Source organism: Pseudorca crassidens, chromosome 1 (genome assembly GCF_039906515.1).
Source record: "Pseudorca crassidens isolate mPseCra1 chromosome 1, mPseCra1.hap1, whole genome shotgun sequence".
Classification (NCBI taxonomy): Eukaryota; Metazoa; Chordata; class Mammalia; order Artiodactyla; family Delphinidae; genus Pseudorca; species Pseudorca crassidens.
The window spans coordinates 15,831,813-15,854,969 of record NC_090296.1 but is presented as its reverse complement, the minus strand read 5'-3'; the positions used below and the strand labels follow the sequence as shown (position 1 = coordinate 15,854,969).

The 23,157-nt window shown below is 35.1% G+C and overlaps 1 protein-coding gene across 5 annotated transcripts in view; it reads right to left on the bottom strand.

Annotated features, from left to right (window-relative positions):
* EML5 (EMAP like 5) overlaps positions 1-23,157 on the bottom strand; it is a 166,215-nt gene that overhangs the window by 38,128 nt on the left and 104,930 nt on the right. For 4 of the 5 annotated variants that reach the window (XR_010941171.1, XM_067728372.1, XM_067728358.1 and 1 more), the window contains exons 22-28: positions 13,434-13,586; positions 12,575-12,706; positions 11,444-11,532; positions 10,473-10,649; positions 8,235-8,436; positions 7,406-7,532; positions 995-1,073 (exon numbers count right to left, since the gene is read on the bottom strand). Coding sequence is in view for 4 of the 5 variants with exons in the window: in XM_067728372.1 (XP_067584473.1) it covers positions 995-1,073; positions 7,406-7,532; positions 8,235-8,436; positions 10,473-10,649; positions 11,444-11,532; positions 12,575-12,706; positions 13,434-13,586 (959 nt within the window). In the remaining variant the exon portion in view is untranslated. Of the gene's footprint in view, positions 1-994; positions 1,074-7,405; positions 7,533-8,234; positions 8,437-10,472; positions 10,650-11,443; positions 11,533-12,574; positions 12,707-13,433; positions 13,587-23,157 lie in introns of those variants that run through there. The other variant, XM_067728383.1, reaches the window with a different exon arrangement.

Genomic DNA, 23,157 nt, shown 5'->3' with positions numbered 1-23,157 from the left:
TCAAACACAAAATTAACCTAGATATACCTCTCTATGTAACCCGTTTTGGGCAGCTGAAACACACATTCCATACTTTTCTACATAAAGTCATAAAAATGAAAGGAGAACCACAAGGTCATCTGATTCCAAGAATTTTAGTTCTTGAGATTTCATGTGTTAAACATTGAGATACTTCTTGTGTCCAAAGAAGAATATTTCGATTTGTGTTAAACTGTTAGTCAAAATATTTGATCTGCGTACGTAACTCAGGATAACTTATGTCCAAGTGATGTACTTTCAAGGATCCAGACAGTATATCAGCTTTGTGCACTAAGCAGGCTGTCTCTGATAACTCATGCTAAAGTTCTAGCAGATAATTCTGCTACTCCAAGTGTCCATTTTCACTGACCCTGTGAGGCTGAGTGGGGTAGGAAGTACAACAATCACCCTCCCACAGCTTTATGCCTTGTTTTAGACCTCACTTAGCACAGTTTGCTTGTTGCTGCTGATACTGAGATTATGAAATGCCTTCCTTTTTTGCTCAATTATTGTGCAAAGGTTTCTTTGCTTTGAAGCAGAACCTTCATTAAACCCTACAGTGAATACATTACATGGAGTAAAAGTTCCTGATTTGGTGTAAGCATTAAACCTTTAACTTATAAATTCAAACTGCTAAGTATAAGACACTGCCAAAGTGCCTATGCTTCCATAAACCACAGATCATTTCATACATTTACATTTAGAAGTTCTCTGAGATACAGTTCAATTTAGGGTATTATTCATAGAAAACTAAAAGAAAGACTAATTAAAAAAAGGAACAGGATATCCATCCAAGACTCAGATTTGACAGTTAAGCAATCAATTTTTACAACCAAACAAAAAAGAATATTCATCAGTACATTTATTTTCATAAAGAATAAAGAAAAGATTTAGATGTTTTCCAAAAAGGAAACAAACTAAACCCTGTATACATTTTAAGGTACCAATTAACACCGGGGAGTGGGATTTTCCTCACCTCTATGGGTCTCTTTTTCTTGCCGACATTGTTGGTCTGGAGTTTCACTGGCTGTGGCGGGGCCCTGCTCACAGGAGGCCTGAAACAGGTAAGTGGGAAAGAGGAAAGGAACCCATCACTGGGTGCCTTCACTGGGCTTCTCTCACCTGCCCTCCAGAGGCAGATGTCTCTGACACACCTTCACAAAAATGAACCCAATCTGTGTTTCTCACTAGATTCCACCCTCCTTATCTTGATATCTTCTAAAGCAGAAAGGTGGAAAGAAAATATTAGAACTTCTATTCATTTTTCTTTTAAATTCTTTGGTGTATGTTTCATAAATGTAACTAATATAATAGCACAAGAACATATAGATGATAAAAATATACAAATGTTAGTTTTACACACTCAAAAACTTCTACATGGTGTACATTATCAACAAAGCCTAGATTACTGCTCTGAAGTAAGCTACCTCAGTATCTTTCACATGGCAGGTACTCAATACATTCTTCTTGAATTTTGAAAATATTTGTATAAACTTTCCATACTGTTGGCAACATAAGTCATGTGTGAGTTCAAATCTGTACTCTTTACCTGCTCCTCTGTGCCCTTTATCTTCTCTTCTTCTGAAGTCCCTAGTATGGTTATGGCATCACCTTCAGTTAGTCAAGCAAGACATTTTACAGTTACAAAGCACTGTAAACCATACAACACTCTGTAAAAGGTTATTACTATTGTCTCCAACTCCTTCTCTTCCCTTATTCTCACTATTAACTACATATTTTTCAACTTTACCTACACAGTAGCTCTCAAATCTATCCCTCTCCTTCTCTGTTTCCATCACTAGTTCAGGATCTATTTATAATGAATGTGTCATTAGGTGTATAGAGTTCCCATTTTCTATTATTTAAATGTGGAGACTCTTCCCTAAAAAAAAAACCCTTTGTTTAATTTTTTAAAAGTCCACACACATCATTTAGTTTAGTTTTAACTCAGAGAGCCGTTATTCAAATGTTTAGTAACCTAAATACTGAATCTAAATCAATCATATATCAACTTCCTCTTTCAAATTTTAATATTAATTTTGTAACAACTAAATCAGAAAATGATGTAAATTAACTTTCCAGTGGAAAACATTCCAACGTTTCTGAATAAATCCATAAAATTAAAGGCATAACAATATATTTGCATTTTCAAAATGATTTTCAAATTATACATCTATAAAAAGTAAATGAAGTGTTATATCTTGAACATGTAATATAAGAGAAATGTGTATTTTCATATATAATGTGAAGCAGTATGTAGAAGTATAGAAGCATGACTGGTGACATAAAAGTTAAATGTACTTGCAACACTCTATAAAGAACTTTTCAAATTATCACAAAATTTTTTGGTTTCAAACCTTTTTCATATACTTTTTTGAATATCTGTAAGTAATAAATATAACTCACTTTATAATATTTAAAAATATTTCTGCTAAAATCATTTTGAAGAATGACAGAAGCTTTGGCTTTACTTCCAAGTCAATTTTGTTGAACTTTATTCAACATTATTGTCTGAGAACTTTAATAAATGTATAATTTTTATCTATAAATCCTGTAAAATGGTTAAGCATATTTTAATTTTTATAAAGATAATTTATGTAAGATATATTATTGCTTGAAATTCTACAACTTGGAAAATTATACAAGTTGAATGAATAAAGTTTTAGTAAAGCAGTTACTTATATAGTACAAATCCAATAATTAAGATGTAGTCATTTCACGCATACTGATTTCAAAGGAGAAAAACATGGAAAACTGTGAATAGAAGTAAAGAACACCAAGTAACATAGCTTATTAATGGTAAGTATGAAAGATAACAAAGATACAAAATTGGGTCGCATAAAGCATAGCAAAGAGAGAGGATTACCTGGAACCTCTTTCCAGCAGCAGATAAAAAAGGGAAAAGATTACAACACAGATTTGCATTTAAAATAGTAGTACAATATTTCCTGTAATAAAATATGTTTACAAGTTTAATGCAGATAAACTATATTGTATATAGTAAAGGGCTATTGTTTTTATTTATTGCTATATATAAGAAAAGGCCTAGGCTTAGGGCTACTCCATTCATGGCAGGGAAATCAGAAGAAAGAAGATGAAAAAGAAAAGAATTCAATATGTTCTATGTTGTAAACATTAAAGCTTGCCATTCTTATTTTTCCACAGTGCAATCTGAATTTCAAACAAAATATTTAAGCTTTCTTAATGTTTATTAACTTAAATGGCTGGTAGCACTGGCCCTGCTATTAAGGACTGCCTAAGGAACCTAACTAAGCTCCCCCTCCCCTGACCCAAAAGGGATTCCCAGTCAGCCAGTCTAACCAAGTAGGCAGAGTGAGTCTCGGGACCATGCTGGATTTGGGACTTTTCTAGCAAAGGAAGTAACTTAAAAGAAAAAAAATTCCCCTTAACAACATAATGACTGAACAGAACTGGAAGGGATCACAGAAGTTAATCTTATCCATCCTCCCAGTGAAACCAGGAATCGTCTTTACATGTCTAGAACATCCCTTCATAGCACTGATGACAAGTGGTCATTTACTAAACTCTGCATGAACACTGCTCGTCACAAGGAGGTCACTCCTACAGAAGTCATTCATACCTAAGACAGCAATTATATCTCCACTTTGTTTTCTTTTTTTGAAACTAGTGATTCCCAAAGCGATGAATTATTCTTTGTGTAAAGTGGCCTCCCAACATTCCTTTACCCTCTATTTCCTTCTAGATCACTGTAAACTGCCAATGTCCCTTTAAAATGCAGAGATCAGTCCTGAATAAGCTACTCCAGATCTGACGTTAGGTCTGAATGTTTTATTTCTTTTAAAATAGTATAAGATTATGAGGGCTTTTTTAGAAGTCACATCACAGTCTGGACTCATATCTTTGCACACATCACCTCCTGCTTAAAACAGATAATGAAGTCCTGATATCTGCCAAATTAATTAAGGAGTGCCTTATATTTGATGTGTTGTACAATCTGATCTCAAATCGACTTTTTCATCCTATCTGCCAGCATTTTCCTACTGGTACCTTTTTTACTTCTAAAACAGACTAGGCTTTTCCATATTGTCCTGTTTCAGAAACTGTCTGAAGACATTTTTATCTCACTAAAGGTAGCTACAAAAGCACCCTAAAGAGTCCCTTCTTGCACATATCATTTTATTAAACATACAAATATCATTACTGCCCATATGTGAATGTTTTGAAATTAATGAATACATTAAACAAGCATTAAATGAAGCTAACAGGTTTGTTATCAACTGAAAAAATTTTCACTGATAAATATGTGTGACTAACTGTTTTTATGAGTCTTTGAAATTTAAGGAAAAACTAAACTATTAGAGTATAGGAGTTTGTGAAAAGTCATTTGTAAAAACACTGATTATAATGAAGACCCTCATAACAACACCCACATATTGTATCTATAAATGCAACTCTTCTGTAGGATTTGTCCTATTTCACTTTCTGGTTCTTTCTCAACAAATGTAGTTCAATGTTTTATAGGGGAAAAAAACAAAACAAAACCGTAAAATACCACAAAGACCAAAATAGAAGAATAAATTTTTGAGTAAAGTATTTTCTTTAACAAAATACTTACCTTACTACTCCCTGCCTTCAAAAGGAGCAAGAGGAAAAAAGTAAGGAGATATACATGAAAACTGATGATGAATAAAATGTAGCAGTTTACTAAACAGATTAAAGATAATATGTCAACAGAATTCTAATGAAATACAAAAAGGCCTAAATTTTATGTCACATTGTTTTGAATATTTTTATTCAAAAATACTGGAAATTTGATTGACAAGTAACTACTTAAAATACATAAGATTAGCTATAAAAATATTTATAGAAAAAGAAAAACATAAAATTATTAATGTCATTTAGGAAAAAGACTCCATGAAAGTGTCAACTAAATAAAGTTGTCAAACTGTCATCAGAAATATTTTCCTTTTAAGTGGATATTTGACAAGCATTTGTTTTGTTTAAAAAGTGCTTTGTTTTGTATATGACAATATACTTTATTTCAAACATGAAAACAATTATGTATACAGACCATTTTATCTCCTCACAAAAATTCAAAGCTGATGAAAAGAAATATCTCTTCATTTTTATCTCCTTTGATTCCTGCATTTTATGAAAATGAAGGCTCCTAACTATGAATCACAATAATGACTTCTTCTGCGTTGGCATTTTCAGAAGAATTTAGTAGAGGTGAATTGTAAAATAATTTGAGGACAAAATGCAAAATAAAAAATAATTTTGAGAAAGTTAGCTATAAAAAATGCAAGCTAACAGCAAAGATTACAATTATGACCGTGTCAACCATTCTTTGTGAGCAGTAAAATGTTTCCATCTATCAGAACTCAGGTCTCTTCAGCAATGAAGGAGGAAATTTAAGTGTTTTACCATGAGAGATGGCCTACAGATTAAAATTAGGTCACATTTTCTGACATACCAAATTTATCTGATAAGTGATAATATTTTCTTCAAAAAATCAATATAATAAATGAAAAAGATTAATGGGAATGTCTAGAGTTCCTTCTTCCCTATATTACATTTTTCATTACCTGTGAGGTATAATTTCTTTTAGGTAATATTAAGTACTATACTGCAAATATTCTAATTATGAACATCTATATTTGCATACTGATATGTACTCTTCTGATTAATAAATATATAGGTAGTGTTCATTACTTTGTGGATATTTAATTTCAGTACCAAAAAGAAAAACTGTTAGAGAGTTCCCTGGTGGTCCAGTGGTTAGGACTTGCCACTTTCACTGCCGTGGCCCTGGGTTCAATCCCAAGCCATGCGGCGCGGCCTGAAATGAAATGAAATTCAATTCAATAAAAAGGAAGTGTGTCAGTATTAACCAGGTATCTCCTTAGGTTACCTTGTATTTTATTCCAAGGAAGGGGCGAGTGAAGACTTACTACTTAAATTCTTATATACATTATTTCATTTCATGAAGTACTCCATAAATTGGGGATTATAATGCTTATTTTTCCTTTGTGGAAACTGAGGCTCAGAGAGAATGGTTTCTCAAGGTCACACAACTGGCAAATGATAAAAATGAATATTTTAACCCATTTATCTGATTCCAAAAACCATGTCGTTTGCACTATATGACGTAGCCTTCTACCAAGTCATTTCAACCTTGCTCAGCTTTTAAAAAACATACCTCTAGTTTAATAACTTGCCTCTTTATAAGTGATGAATAAACGGATAATCACTGTCTACCCTCTTTCTGTAAGGTGACCCCCCATTGCTATTATCTGAGGTATACCACCATCAGCAAATGGGGCACCTGGAAGAGGAGCTGTGGAGGCATCATGACCTCAACCTTCTACCTAGAATTTCAGTTCAACAGCATCTCTAGTTCTCCCCCCTTTTCCATCAATAACATGTATCTCACCCTTCCAACTTCATTCTTTTCCCTGGATATTAAATCCATAGGTGCAAACTCAAATTCCTCTGCCAATGCTTTCTTTTAATATTATTTCTATCTAGCTGGGCTCCAATGGTCTTTAGCACTATCCTCACTAACTATACATTCACTTGAATTTTCCACAAATTCTGTTCACTGTGAATGAATTCCCTTTCATTTTTAGCTTTTCCCTCAAATACTAACTTTTTATAATAACATTTTCCTCATCACAGCTTTCTACAGAAGAGGTCACTGCTGTTCCTACCTCCCACTGCTTCTTTGTTCTTCAATGTAGTTTCTGAATAATTTTTCCTTTATCATTTCTTAAAACCTCTTCATTTCTGAAATCCATGCCATTCACTGATCCATATGCCTCTTTATTGCTTTCTATCTTCTCTAATGATTTTAAAAGCATCAGGCTCACAGTTTCTCTCTTTCCTCATAAAACTGCAGTGCACATAGCCTTACTTTTGATTTGCTGATTCTAGACAAAGACCAATAATTCCCATTAGAGACAAGCTATACTTCAACTTGCCTTTTTGGAAAAATTTTAAAATAATGACTTTCTATCCTTGATCAAAAAGGCACATGGATAAAAAGGCCTTTTAAAAATTTAATCATCTCTCTGCTCATGTGCTTCCTAAAACATAATAGGTATTGGATTCAATTTGTATTACTTCTTGAAACCCTATCACATATATTTATAAAAGTTAGCAAATAAGATTCCTTTAATCATATAGACTTTATATGTAGCATCATTCCCTAAGCTACTTGCAAAAGACAGTGTCATTACCAAAAAGTATTTAAGGACAAACATGCTTTCTAAGAGGTGCTGGGAACTGTAAAATGCAAGAGTACCACTGTTACTGAGTTTTTGCAAAAATTCATTCAGTTAAACAATCAATTCAAGTTTTAATACCAATATCTTTTTCTTCATCTAGTTTTAAACTTGATTGTTACCTCTCATCAACTGAGGGTTCTTTTTGTTGCAAATGAGGCTTGATTCCAAACACTGGGCGAATATTTGTTGATAAGGCTCTGATGGTGTAACTGATTTCATTCTCCCTTGTGACATCACTGTCATAGCCTAACATCAAAATATAAGAATTATTCTCTATTTTATAACTGAGGAGCTCACTTATGATCTTAAAAATTGGATACAAGGATGTTCAACAATATGAAATAAGTTTAATACACTGTGTTATAATCAAATTATGCAATAACATACAGCCAGTAAAAATGATGTAGAAGAATATTTAATGATAAAATTCTCAAAGTATTGCTAAGTGATAATAGCAAGCTACAAAAAATAAACTCAATATGATATCATTTTTGTTAAAACAATATAATGTATATAAATGCACATACCCCTATGGGTAACCCCAAATGCTCAACAGAGATTACCTCCAAGTGGCCAAATTATGGATGCTGTGTTTATTTTTTATTGAAAACACACTTTCTAATTTTTCTGTAATGAGCTGGTATTACTGGTATATTAGGAAAAAACCAAAATTAAAGTATGAGGCTCAATGCTATAAATTTATTTTAACAGTACTAATTTAAAGTATGATTATCATTCATTGGTAAATGAAGAATATCTAAGTTATTAGTATATGACAGCCTGTTGTTTTTGATTCACAAAACAAATTCTGTTGTTAAATAGACCGAAAGGACTAAAACCACAATTATTCAAGTATTATTATTACTTATTTAACTTCCACAGTTTAAATCAGTTGTGCTAAATTTTTTCTATGTTTTCGTTAAACTAAAATATTTTAAAATGACATACCCCCATCTTCTTCAGAATCTATATCAGATTCTTCACTATCACAAGGCCTTTTTTCTCGATATCCCTCCATTTCATTTGTCCAAACCATTAAAGACATATCTGTACCTCCTAAGGTAACCAACATGCTGTCATCAAAAGTCCAGCGCACATTTGTGACATGTGTACTATGGGCCACATACCTCTTAAACTTTCCAAATTTTCCCTAAAGGTAAAAAAAAAAATTCAAAAAATCTTTCTGAGAAATTTTATTACTTGAAAACATTGTTATAATTTTGAATTTATTTCTTAATCTGTGATTAGAAATTAATCATTACAAGGCACCTTGTAAAAAAAAAAAAAAAGAAAATACTGAAACTCACTAAAATAAAAAATAACAATTCCCAAACCTGATGAGGACAGGATAAAACTAGTAGTTTTGCACATTGCTGGTACTATGGGCATAACTTTTTTGGAAATCAACTTGGCATTCTACATTGAAAAGCATGAAAATGCTGACCTTTGTCTCACCAATCCCTCTTTAAGAGATCTATGCTAAGACATTTTCTGTGCAAAAAATAGTTGCTACAGTATTTACTTATAGCAGTGAAACATTTTAAATACCTTAAATATTCAACAGAGCAATAGCTAATTACAGTGGATATCTTTGGAATAGTACATATCTGTTAGAACAATGGCTAAGCAGACATATTGTTGGAAATAGACACAATAACTGGGAAAATCAGTATATAAATGCCTATGTACATAGAGCACGGCCATATTAACAAAAAGTAATTAGCAAACATTTCGGTATATACCCAAGTAAATATCTTTCATCGTAGTTCATTACTGTTTTTGTTTATAAGCAGATGTTACACATAGGAATGTATTTTTCTTGTAAATATGAAGAAAAATCCAAGTTATAGATACTGGCAACTTTTAAATCTAAACACTAGCATTACCAAATTTCATAAGTAAATTTCAGATCAACATATCATAAGCAGGTTTTAGATGGACATCTTTTCAAGGGTGTTAAAATAAGAAATGTCTTAAATATACAAAACACAGTAATAGCTAAATCAGTGAATTCTTTGGAAATGAAGACTCTTAATAAAAATTAGCTGAAATAGAAGGTGAATCTGTCATCAAAACACTGTAAGAAGGTAGCTTCCCTAAGATTTTGTGGTTCTTGCTACAGTAAGGTGAAGAAGGAATCTGCAGACCAATATCCTAGAACGTATTTTTAAGGTTCCTATACCATCTAGAATATTGAGAATGATGTTTTTGACTAATAAATGTTCTATTGGAACACTTTCTTATACAGAAGATACTACTACTTAAGTGTATCTAAAACAGGGATTTGTGAAATATTTTCTTGGGTGCCTGAGTTCTCTACAGGAATTTTTAAACTTGTGTTTTCATTTTGATGCTGATCTAAAAATATTCATATGAGCAGTTAATTAAGACCACCATGCACTGAATATCACGATTTCAGTGCCATATTTCAAATTTATATTTATGTCCATGTTGGTACTAGATTACAACATATATTTGAATTTGTGACAATTAAGAAATAAATGCATCTATACTTGATATATGAATTTTATTTTTGTGCTAAGTGAAAGCCTAATGTTTCCCAGTGGTTTGAATAAAGGAAAGCAACAAAAGAATTTAGTCATCACACAGCACACAGTAGCATGGGCATGCACATTCCAAAGAATCTCTACAGTTTGGTTTTAGGAAAATAACATCACTCATTCACATTAAACCAAAGTTATTTTGACTTTATAGGCAGTGTCATTTATAGTATTTTGTATTTAATTTGTTAGAACATTTTAAATGTTACAGTTGTAAATATCAAAAGTTTATATTTCCTGTTAATGGTATATATGTAATCAAAAGAATACTAAAATTCTTTAATATTAGGGCTAAAAGAATGTTTCTTCTAAAAGGGCTATGGATACTCCTCAATACTGAGAAACTGTACAATATAATATATAACTTAAGGCATAGGATCATAAATTATACTACTACTTCATAAATTATAATACTACTATTATCTATAGCTAATACTTTTTATCTATAGATAAAAGCTATAAATATGATGTCAAGAATAGGAAACGTAATTCTGAACCTTTCATATTACAACATTACATATTCCATGTGTAATATTCATATTATAAAAAGAAATGCTATGAAAGGGCATTACTTTAACCATTTTTATAATTATGATCATTAGGAGAATTAAAGAAAAACACATACTTTAGCAGGATATCTAAATAACTTCACAAATCCCAAATCATCCCCAGTAGCTAGGACTGTTTTGTCACTGGTGAGGCAAGAGGCAGTTACATCTGTGACTTCTCCAATTACTGGCCAAATTCCCTCACAACATAAACCAAGCACACTTGTCCATGATGCCCAACCAATTTTTTCTACCTAAAAAAGAAAAAAAAATGCTCTAAGGTTATAACATCTAACCCTAAAAAATTAACAACAAAAAATCTGAATATTTTTCTTTGTAATTAATATATGTCACAAATAAATTAAAAATTTTAATAAAAACAGTTAAACAAATTAGTAGCTGTCTTGGTTTTGTAGCTTCCCAAGTCCACTAGTTCCTACAGAAAAATTTTAACATAACATTATTCAAGATGTATTTATTATATATCCACTGTGTATTCTAGATGCGGAACGTACAGTGATAATATATAAGACTTTTTCTGCTTTTAGAATAATCAAGAAATTTATTCTTACACTTCATGTCTAAACTTCTACTAATAGTTTATAAGCATATTTTCCAATTAATCATTACTGGAAATTAAGAATTTTACTTACAGTCCCTCTCCTTATTAAGCTACTTTCACGTTATATTTGTTTAGCTTCTCTTCCTTGGCCATGTCAAAAAATTTTGCTAATATATCAGCCACAAAACCAAACACATTTTTTTCTTTTTTTTCCCCCTCAAACGAGAATTTGCCAATAAGCATCTTAGGCACATGGGTTCCAAAAGATCTGACAGACATGCAGTACTCCAATCTTAGATGGCATGTCTTTTACATGCTATTGCATGCTTCTTATCCTTTGAGGAAAGTAATTAGAGAAGAGCTAGACATACAAGCAAGCAATTTATTTCTTTTCTTAATATAGAATCTCTTCCTTTACCCAGATAGGCATCAGCTTTCTAACCACTTTCTGTCATATCAACATTACAAGCACTACTATCTTCCTACCTCTCCACTGGGGATGGTTTGTTTTTTCCCTCTGGGAGCTTCAAAGAATAACTGTTCTTTAGCACCAGTGTTGACCTGTAAAAGCTTCCCTTAAAAAAAAATTTTAAAATATACACATATATAAAATATAAATACATATACAGTTAGTATGATATTTAACTTTTATGGGAAAAATTAAGCTTAAACCCTCTGCAGTCAACCATATATATAATAACGTAAATAAACATAAATGGCTTAATTTGTGTGTGTGTGTGTGTGTATATGTGAACTATTTCTGTTGTTATACATCCCAATCAATATGGGTTATGTAATTGGTAGTGCCTTTGCATATTCCTACTCGTAAAAATCCTAGAAATAAAATTTGAAACCTTTTTTTAAAGAGTATTTTGTTAAACTACATTTGGAAAAACTTCAATTTACAACACGAGATTTATATAGGTGACTATCTGAAACAAAAATTCCTAAAATGGAGCATTTAAAATATTTAGCATTTATCTAAATTATTAAACATTGCCATATGCCACGCATTCTGCTAAAAAACAGATACTCATTAAATTCTGTATGTTATACAACTATGACAATTTTAGGGAATGTATTTTATTGAATGCTGGGAAAATTACATTAAAACTGGGAGTTCCCTGGTGGTCTAGTGGTTAGGATTCCAGGCTTTCACTGCTGTGGCCTGGGTTCAATCCCTGGTTGGGGAATTGAGATCCCGCAAGCCGTGGGGCGAGGCCAAAAAAAAAGTGGGGGCAAATACTGTTATTAAAAAAAAAAAATCCTCATTAACATAACTATTTTCCAAAATTTCAGTTACTATTTATATCAAGCTCATCTGACAAAACCAGGACAAATGACTGAAAAAAATTTGTATAATATTTAAATTACTTTACAAATTAAAGAATTTATCACTTACTGTACTATCATCTGAATTACATTAGAAGTATTGCAAAGTCTAAACTCACAGCATTCATCTTTAGGTGTGAAATAAAGTAATGGAAATCATTTTGAGAATAACGTTTGTTTTTCACAATGCTTTTGAACTCATCTGTTGAATTACTTGTTTCTCCAAAATAGCTATACTAAGTCAAATGAAACTTTTATCAAATAGTAAGTTATTTAGAGTCTTACCTCTAACATCCCAATCAATATGGGTTATGTAACTGGTAGCGCCTTTGCATGTTCCTACTCGTTTACTACTCATTACGTTGTATATATCTATAAAGCTATCATGTGATGCTACAGCAAGATATTTCCCAGAACCTGTAATAGAAACATATTTGCTTGAAATTTTCTACCCTTAGAAATATTTTTTACACTCTACAACTAGGGTCAATTTTCTTAATTTTTTTTTGGAGGAACTCTTAGATGTTTCCTAAGTTATAACAAGACATATGAGTCAAACGACAAATGGTAACATTTTCATGTATATTATAATTAACACAATTAAATAAAATTTTAATGTAGTGAGGTAGTTCAGTGGAAAGAAAATATCAAAAATTATATACAAAGTAATTTTCATATTCTTTGCATGTAACCAGAAAAAAAAAGAAAATCTCTAAATTTACAAAAAATATAAGTAAGCCAACATAAGTAAATTTTGCCTTAACATTAGTAATCCTGTATTATAGTAGGTTTTGTCATTGGTAATGAATATATGGAAATTGAAGAAGCAAAACTCATGTAATTTCAAAAGCATTAAGAATATAATGAAAACAGTTATCCAATCTGTCTTACATTATAAATGAGGAAAATGAAGCTCAAAGAAATGCCTTGGCCCAAGTCACACAGAAAATTTAGGGACAGAATTGGCACTAAGCCAGATATTTTGCCACTGATCTAATATAGGGCTTTTACCTCTCATTATACTGCCTCTTCTAGTAAAAAACTAAAATTCTGAGATAAAATAACAGTTAATAAAAATCACACATTGATACATTCACTGCCATACTCAAGTTAATAATCAAGTATGATTTCAATGAAATCTTACCTGGTGAAAATCGAATATCTGAAATAATGTCTTTTCTGTGGTGAAAAGATACAAGATCCTCCAGAGTATCTGCATTTGCCATTAAGAAACTTCCATCATTGAGACCTACAGCTAAAGCTTTACCATCAGGAGAAAAACAGCAACATCTCCCACCTAAAAGAGAAAGAGAGCATGTATCAGGTAATTTCCTTTTATTAAAAAAAAAAGTATATGCTTAAGGAAATTTTAATTTCAAAGAGGATTCCTATATTTATTATGGTTTCTAATCAATATTAGAAAGAAATAAAGATGCAGATAATAAAGTTTTCTATTGAGATCAATGGTATGGCATTCCAAGCGTGAGTTAATACAAACCATTTCCTTTTCTGAATGTAACAAAAGTGAGTACTGATATTTACCTTAAAAGGAATTAAGCTGATGAAAAGAATGAGAGATGACTAACATAAAAAGTCAATGATATATGTGGAAAAGTTGTTGTTCGGGGAGTTTGCTACCTTAGTAGTTTCTATCCAACAAAACAGAAATTTAAGAAATAAGGTCATCTTTATAAAAATGTTTTCAAATTAAAAAAAAATCTGACAATAGGCAATTATCAGTTTAAGCTCGGAAGATTTATACATATTTCAAAACTATACATGAAGAAATAGTGATGTTAATATTATTAATTAAAAAAAAATAAGGGTGAATGCTGTATTGGCAAACACAAAAAATGGGCTTAACTTGACGGCAAGGGATGTAGCAGGCATATTCAAAGCCCTAAGGCTTTTGAAGTCTTGCATAAAGTTTGGAGTGGGAGGGATAGGGTACACCTGTTATAGAATGTAAAGTTATAGAATGAACTGAGAATAAGCAGTCATGTAATTATCAAGCATACATTAGAAATCTAGGATGTGATTTCTGATACTTAAGAGTCAAGAGATGATGGTGACCTGAAGCAGGGTAGCAGCAGTGGAGGTAGTGAGAAATGGTAGGATTTGTATATATTTTGAAGAAAGAGATGGCAGGACCTTGACCAACTGGGAGTAAAGTAGGAAAAAGAGAAAAGTAGAGGCTATTTTTTCGTTTGATTGATGATGTCATTTGCTGAGATGGGAAAAACTAGGGGAGGTACAAGTGTTTGGTTTTGTACCTGTTATGAATGCCTGTGAGAAGTTCAAATGAAGACATCAAGGAGCCAGTTTGATACATTAATACTTCTCTGGAGTTCAAGGGAAAAGATATATACAGGCTAGAGATATACATAAGGGAGGTAACAGCACACAGATAGCAGTTATAGCCATGAAACTGGAGAAGGCCTGATATTAATTTATTGCCTCTCAGCTCCAAATCCACCCTCCTTGTTCCTGCTATATGATTACTGGAGCAGGACCCTATGGACATTTTTCCATTGCCAGTTGACTTGGTTTTGGCCAGTAGAGGGTGCTGGAGGGTTCCTGCAAGGCCAAAGAAGAAGGAAGGGACTTTTCTTCCTTCTGCTGTGCTGTAACCAGTGGATCAATTAGCGGACAGGAACTGGGGGAACAGGGGGGTTTCTCTGCCATCATAGCAGATCTCCTAGATCAGCCCTCCGGCAAGTTTCTTTTCCACTGGCAGGTTGTATGTTCCTGAGGCACCTACGCCCTCTCCAAAGAGATCTGAATCTCAGCCTGGGGGAAGAGGGGAGGGTCCACCCTGTAAGTTCATTCCTTGATCACCATCCACTAGCCCTATGGGTAGTAGCTGCTTTCTGCATCTGCTACTTCTATACCCCTTAGAATCCTCTTTCACACCTTTTAGTAGTTAAATCACCGTTCATTAGCTAACACTCCATATTAAATTTTCCCTGTTCAAATTACTGGGGTGGTTTCTGTCTCTGATTGATACAGAACTGGTACTGAAGTGGTCACAGGAGACAGACCATTAAAGATGGGGTTTGCAGAACTGGTTTAGTCATGCCTTTCTTTGGGCTTGAGCATAGTGCTGAGCCCTTGTCAATGGGAAATGGATGCTAGCAATCCAAGGTATGCACTGACATAACAATTAACGAAGCTATCTCCTGTGGTTGACTGTGAAGTATCCACTGAAGCTGAGTGCCCTGGGAGTCCAAGCGGCTGCTGCCCTTGACCATTACAACAATAATGGTGACCACAAGTTCTGTGTTTGTACAAAAGATTACACTGAATACACAGAGCATTTACAGAAAGAAGTAACAAGCGCAGGTTCTTTTAAACTCTCAGCACGAGTCATGGTCTGAGTAGAGAACTTCCAAGACAAACCTAGAAGAATTTCTGACAGGGCTGATATTGCTGAATATTTACAATGTCAATTGAATTCACACACTCACCAAGTTTTCTTGTGTGAAAGTTAGGCCGCTGATTGGGAAGAGAACCCTTAACCGTGGAGTGGGAGCATCTGGCTGGACTCAGACAAAACTGAGAATCTTGAACTTCTGAGTTATTTGGAGTTTCACTGGCCAATGCAAATAGCTTCCTCTCCAGTGTCTGAGAACACACACCTTCTGAAACAGATGCCTTGCAGAGGATGCTTAACCTTCTGAAGAACCATCACAATCATTCCTTTGCTGTCACTAGACCCCTAACTCGGATCAAATCTCAGCATGCCCTAAGGCAGAGGTTGGCAAACTTCTTAAAGGACCAGAGAGTAAATATTTTCAGCTTTGCAGACTACTCAACTCTGCTACTGTAGTGCAATAGCAGACCTAGACAACACATGAAAGAATGAGCATGGCTGTGTTCTGATAAAACCTGATTTATAAAATCAGGAGGTGGGCTGGAGTTGATGTATGGGCTGACCTCTGATATACGGGAAGAAATCCAAAACCCTAGGGAGGTAAGAATGTTGGAGGAGATTTTTCACATGCAAACTGCATACCCTCCCATCAATTACATCCCTTGAAAAAGTCTAGAAAATAGTCCCTTCATGAAAGCACTGAGAAATACATTAATTAAGGGCAGCACCTGCATCACTGAAAAGCTCTGTGACTGTCCTCCCATAAAGGTCAGGAATGGGAAATGTCACCATTAATATGGGCTCCCTGATTCAAAAGATAATCCTGGAGAAGCAGAGGTCAAGCAGCAGCACTTAACCAACAAAAATAAGGTAGATTATTTTATCAAAAAGGGCAGCAGGGATGTACTAATAACCAGAATGTGCTGGCCTGTGGAGATTTCTGTTGGTGGCTAATTAATCATCGTGTCTCCAGGAACAAAATAAGTAACTTACTAGATTAGTGTTTGATCTATAAGTAGGAAAAACTCCAGACCTGGTGGCTAAAACACCTGACTTAAATCACCACAATGGAGAGTCACAGTTTCTCAACCAGTTTTCAGACCTAAGCCAATTCATATACTCAGAGCCCCCTGATTGAAGGAGGGCCAAGTTCCAATGAGGAAGAACCCTGTAGCACTGTCACAAGTGTATAACATAAATCTTTCTCCAAGGATCTGTGGCCGCTTAGTAGAATGACTGTGAACTGAAGGAAAGGAAAGATCCAAACTTTCAGGAATTACTGGACATGGGCTCTGAACTGACACTAGTTCTTAAGAACACTAAAAGCTGCTGTTGTACAAGCAGTAAAAGTGGGGCCTTATGGTGATCATGTGATAGATGGAATCTAAGTCCAATTTTGAATCATAGTGGACCCAGGTGGTCTGTGGACCCCACCCAATTCCTGAAGTTGAATAGATATACCTGGCAACCTGTAGAATGCTCTACGGCTGGCTCTGTGATCCATGGGGTAAGGGTCATTACAACAGGAAGAAGTAAGTACAAACCCCTGGAAATTCCTCTCTACTAAGACAACCAGAAACAAAACCATAAGCCTGAGAATTGCAAAAATCAGTGACATTACCAAGGACGTGAAATATGCAGGGGTAAGAATACCTATCACATCATCTTTGCTTGTTTGGTCTGTACTGAAATAAGATGGATTTTAGCTAATAACTCTGGATAATAAATTTAATCAGGTTATGATTCCAATTGAAGCTACTCTTCCAGATCTTTACTAGAACAAATTAACACAGTCCCTAGCATTTCGCTGCAGTTATTGCCCTGGTTAATGCTTTTATCTCCATACCAATTTGTAAAGACCACCAGAAGCAGTTTGCTTTTACCTGGCTTGTATCTGTGGACACCTTCAAATCCTTGCCTCAGGGCTATTTCAACTCTCCTGTTCTTTGCCATAATACAGTCCACAGAGATCCTGATCATCTTGACATTCCATAAAACATCTCAATGGTCCACTACATTGATGACATTATGCTGAATGGATCTGGGGAGCAGGAAGCAACAAGCATAATACTTTAGATGCCTTAGTAAGACAGAAGTGAATCAAGAGAGTGGCAGGTAATTCCCACAAAAATTCAGGAACCCTGCCACCTCAGTGAAGTTTCTGTGGATCCAATGATCTGGAATATGTCAAGACATTCCCTCCAACTGAAAGACAAGTTGCTACACCTCCCATCACCTACCACGAACAAAAGGAGCAGAATGCTTGGTAGGCCTTTTGGAAAGCAACACATACCACATTTGAGTGAGCTGCTCTCTCCATCTATCAAGCCACTTATAAGCTTCCAGTGGGGACCAGAACAAGAGAAGGCAAGCTGATCGTCCACTTTGGTCTTATGATCAAGCAGATTCAATGATACTCCAAGTGTCTATAGTAAATAGGGATGCTGTATGGAACCTCTGGAAAGCTACCAAAGAAGCATACTTCGGACTGGGAGAAATTCCATGCCCTCCTTTACAGATAACTATTTTCCTTTTGAGAAGTAGTTTCTGGATTGCTACTAGGTCTTATTAGACAGTAAGTAAATGCCTAACTATGGGATATCAGGTGACTGTATGTCCTGAGCTTTCTTTCATGAACTGAAAGCTACATGACCAACCTAGCCACTGACTGGGTGTACACAACAGCAATCTGTCATCAACTGGACACAGAATAGAAAAGACCAGGCTTAGAGAGATCTGGAAGTTACAAGTAATTTATATGAACAACAGGTGGCTCAGAATCTTTCAGCAATAAATCCTATAGTGCAAGGCCTCTTCTCTCTCTCAATCTACACCTATGGCCTCATAGGTGTTCATTATGATCAGCTGACTGAGGAAGAAAAAATCCGAGCCAGACTTACAGATGTTCCAACACAATATGTTGGTACCTGCCTGAAAGCATCATAGCCCCACTCAGGGGTGACCCTGAAGGACAGCAGTAAAAGTAAAACTTCCCAGCGGGCAGCCCTTCAAGCAGTACATCTGGTTTACCACTTTTGTAGTGAGAGACAACTAGATAGACAGATTTACACTGATTCATTAGCCACTGTTAACTATTTGAATGAACAATCAGGGATGGAAGAAACAGGATTGGAAGATCAGAGACAAGGAAATCTAGAAAATAGATTTGTGCGTAAAACTCTCAGAAAGGGCATAGGCTGTGAAGATTTTTGTGGCCTAGGGAAAGCCCAATAAGGGCATCCACTGCAGAGGAGGTTCTCAATAATGGTCAAAATAATATGCTCTATGGACATCAGGCAGCCTCTTTTCCTAGCCAGCTAGCACTTGCTTAGTGAGCCAAAGGTGGCAAGGACAGAGTCTATGCTCGGGTTAAAAAAACATGGACTTTTCTTTACAGAGGCTGATCTTGCTACCACTACTGCTGAGTGTCCAACCTGCTAACAGTAGAGACCAACTGAACCTCTGATATGGCACCATTCCCCAGGGAAACTAGCCAGACACCTGGTGGCATGCTGATTACATTGGACCTCTTCCATTATGGAGAGGACAAAGAGTCATCCTCACTGGAATACACATGAACTTTGGATTCACCTTCCCTATTCACAGTGCTTCTGCTAGCACCACCACCTGTGGACACACAGGATACCTTATCCACCATCACTGAATTCCGTGTTTCTGATAAAGGAACTCATTTCAGAGCGAAGGATGTGCAGCATTCAGCTCATACCCATGGAATTAACTAATTTTATCACATACCCTCATCACCCACCGAGGGCTACTAACAGAATGATGGAATGGCTTACTGAAAACTAATTTATAGCACCTTTTGGGAAACAGTATCTTGAAAGACCAGAGTTTTGTCTTATAGGATGTGGTATATGCTTCACAGCATAGACCATTATATGGTGCTGTCTACCTCACAGGCAGAATACATGGGTCTGGAAATCAAGAGGTGGAGGTGGGAATGGTTCTTCTCACTATTATATCTAATCATATCAAGTATTTTTGCTGTAAGCTTCTTTGCCATAGACATTTTGCCGCAAACATCTTTGGTACATAACTAATTGACTGTGAGGCAATTCTGCTGTAGAAGATAAAATAACTGGTTGACAGTTTGGTTTGACATATACAATACAAAAAAATATGTATGATGATGATTTCTTATTTTGAAACACACTACATTGGAGGAGAAAGAGGCTGAGGGCCTAGAAGGCACAGAGTTGAACCCACAATTCCTATGGAACTTTATAATGTCTATCAACAGGTGTGTGACAATCCATGCTCATGGATTAGTAAAATATCTACACTACCCTAAGCAATCTAGAGATTCGATGTAATCCCTATCAAAATTCCACTGGCAGTTTTCAGATACAGAACTAATAATCTTACAATTTGTATGGCACTACAAAATACCCCGAGTAGACAAAGCAATCTTGAGAAAGAAGAACAAAACTGGAGGCGTCACACTCCCTGATTTCAAACTATAGTACAAAGCCATAGTAATCAAAACAGCATGATACTGGCATAAAAACAGATGCACAGATCACTGGAACAGAATAGAGAGCCCAGAAATAAACCCATGTGCACATGGTCAATTAACTTACAAAAGAAGTCAAGAATGTACAATGGGGAAAGGAGAGCTTCTTCAATAAACTGTGTTGGGAAACTAGAACAGCCACATGCAAAAGAATGAAACTGGACCACTATCTTATACCACACACAAAAATTAACTCAATACGGACTGAAGACTTGAATATAAGATATGAAACCACAGAACTCCTAGAGGAAAACTTAGGTGTTAAGCTCCTTGACATAGATCTTGGCAATGATTTTTTGACTGACAGCAAAAGCAAGAACAACAAAAACAAAAATAAACAAGTGGGACTACATCAAACTATAAAGCTTCTGCACAGGAAAGAAAACCATCAACAAAATGAAAAGGCAACCTACTGAACTGGAAAAATAATTGCAAATTATATATCAGGTAAGGGACTAATATCCAAAATAAATAAAGAACTCATAAAACTCAACAGCAAAAAAACCACATTGATTTAAAAATGAGCAAAAGATCCGAACTGACATTTTTTCAAAGAAGACATACAAATGCCAAAAGGTACATGAACTGATACAGAGAACAGATTAGTGGTTGCAAGAGTAGTGGGGGGTGGGGGTGGAGGAAAAAATTCAGGTTTGATTATAGTTAAAAGCTAAAGCCATAAATAAGAGTTTTTAACAGGAATTTTCCAATATGTCATTATACAGAAAAGTGCAAAGGCTAGCAAATATTTGGAAAATACTGACTTTATACACATTAAGAATTCAGACATTAATTCATGTTGCATATTTATACTTTGGTTATTCTATAACTAGTTACCATAAAATTGGATAATTTGGCAAAATTTTCATAGGATAGTTTATATTAACTATAACGACTTAGGGCTTCCCTGGTGGTGCAATAGTTAAGAATCCGCCTGCCAATGCAGGGGACACGGGTTCAAGCCCTGGTCCGGGAAGATCCCACATGCCGCTGCCGCGGAGCAACTAAGCCCGTGCGCCACAGCTACTGAGCCTGCACTCTAGAGCCTGCGTGCTGCAACTACTGAAGCCCGCGCACCTTGAGCCCATGCTCTGCAACAAGAGAAGCTACCACAATGAGAAGCCTGAGCACCACAATGAAGAGTAGCCCCCACTCGCTGCAACTAGAGAAAGCCCGCATGTACCAACAAAGATCCAACACAGCCAAAAATAAAAATAAAATTAAAAAATGTCTTAGTTATAAAATGTTAAGCCTCAGGACCATAATCCTTGCATGTTCATTTTCTGAAGAAAACAGTATTTACTTACTGAATGTTTGAAAGAGATAACTGTGTTTTATAATATTTAAACCACTATGACTTCAGTATTTTGTTATAATTACGTCAACCAGCATGTCCCTTTAAGGTTATGAACCATACATGTCCCTTTAAGGTTATGAAAATCCACTTGTCTTCCTCTTGAATTAATGATGATGAAGGAAAAATGAAGTGAGTATAGAAGAATATTTAAAAACAAAAATACAGAATCATGACTTTTCTCTACAACCTAATATAAAGATCTACTCCTAGAAGGAGCCAGTAATACTGGTAGACATTTTTTCTGGTCTGATATAAGATATAAGTCCAAAGATTCAGGAAACACAACAAATCCTAAATAGAATAAATAAATAATAAACCACATACATGCACAATGTTATTAAACCTCAGAACTGCAGAACAATGTAAAAGAGAACAATGGAAACCATAGGAATAATAATTCTGAATCAAGAACTCTAGAAGCAGTTAAATTAGCATTCAAGAATGAGAGTAAAAAATGAAAACATGTTCAGACTAGTAGTATACCAAGGGCAGGGCAGTGGAAACAGTTCCCCCGAGGGGCAATATATTGCCAATCAAAAATTTTAAAACAATAAAACTGAATAAAATTTCTTTTGCTTTTAAAGAATTGCAATGTCAGTGATAAAATATTTCTCCTGCCAAAACAGACCACTCCCACTGTCCTAGTCTTATATGCCACTGGTTCATCCAGAGGAAGATGAGAGAATTTCCAACAAGTACTTATTATGGATATTCTAAAACTGTATTTTAGAAGAAAATGACAAAAGAAAAAGTTTGAGATACAAGAAGAAAAGGTGAACAAAGAAATGCATAAGCATAGATAAATCTAAGTAAACACTGCATGAAACAATAATAATGTCCAATTGAAGGGAGGTTAAAAAAACAAACAGAGATCCTCAAAAAGTTACACTCCTGGGTATTTATCCGAAGAAAACAAAAACACTAAGTCAAAAGGTATATCAACCCTCATGTTCACTGCAGCATTATTTACAATAGCCAAGATATGGAAACAACCCACGTGTCCACGAATGCATGAATGGATAAAGAAAATGTGGTATAGATATGTCTGTATGTATATACATATATATGCATACATACACACTGTAAGATTACTCAGCCATAAAAAAGAATAAACTCTTGCCATTTGCAACAACATGGATGGGCACTGAGGGCATTATGCTAAGTGAAATAAATCAAACAGAGAAAGACAAATACTATATCCCACTTATATATGGAATCTAAAAAAAAAAGCTCAAAGATACAGAGAACAGACTGGTGGTTGCCAGTGGGGGGTGGGCAAAATGGGTGAAGGGGGTCAAGAGGTACAAATTTCCAGCTATAAAGTAAAGAAGTCATAGACATGTAATGTACAGCATGGTGACTTCAGTTAGTAATACAGTATTGCATAGCTGGAAGCTGCTGAGAGAGTAGATCTTAAAAGTTCTTCTCGGGCTTCCCTGGTGGCACAGTGGTTGAGGGTCCGCCTGCCGATGCAGGGGACATGGGTTCGTGGCCCGGTCCGGGAGGATCCCACATGCCGCAGAGCAGCTGGGCCCGTGAGCCATGGCCGCTGGGCCTGCGCGTCCGGAGCCTGTGCTCCGCAGCGGGAGAGGCCACGGCAG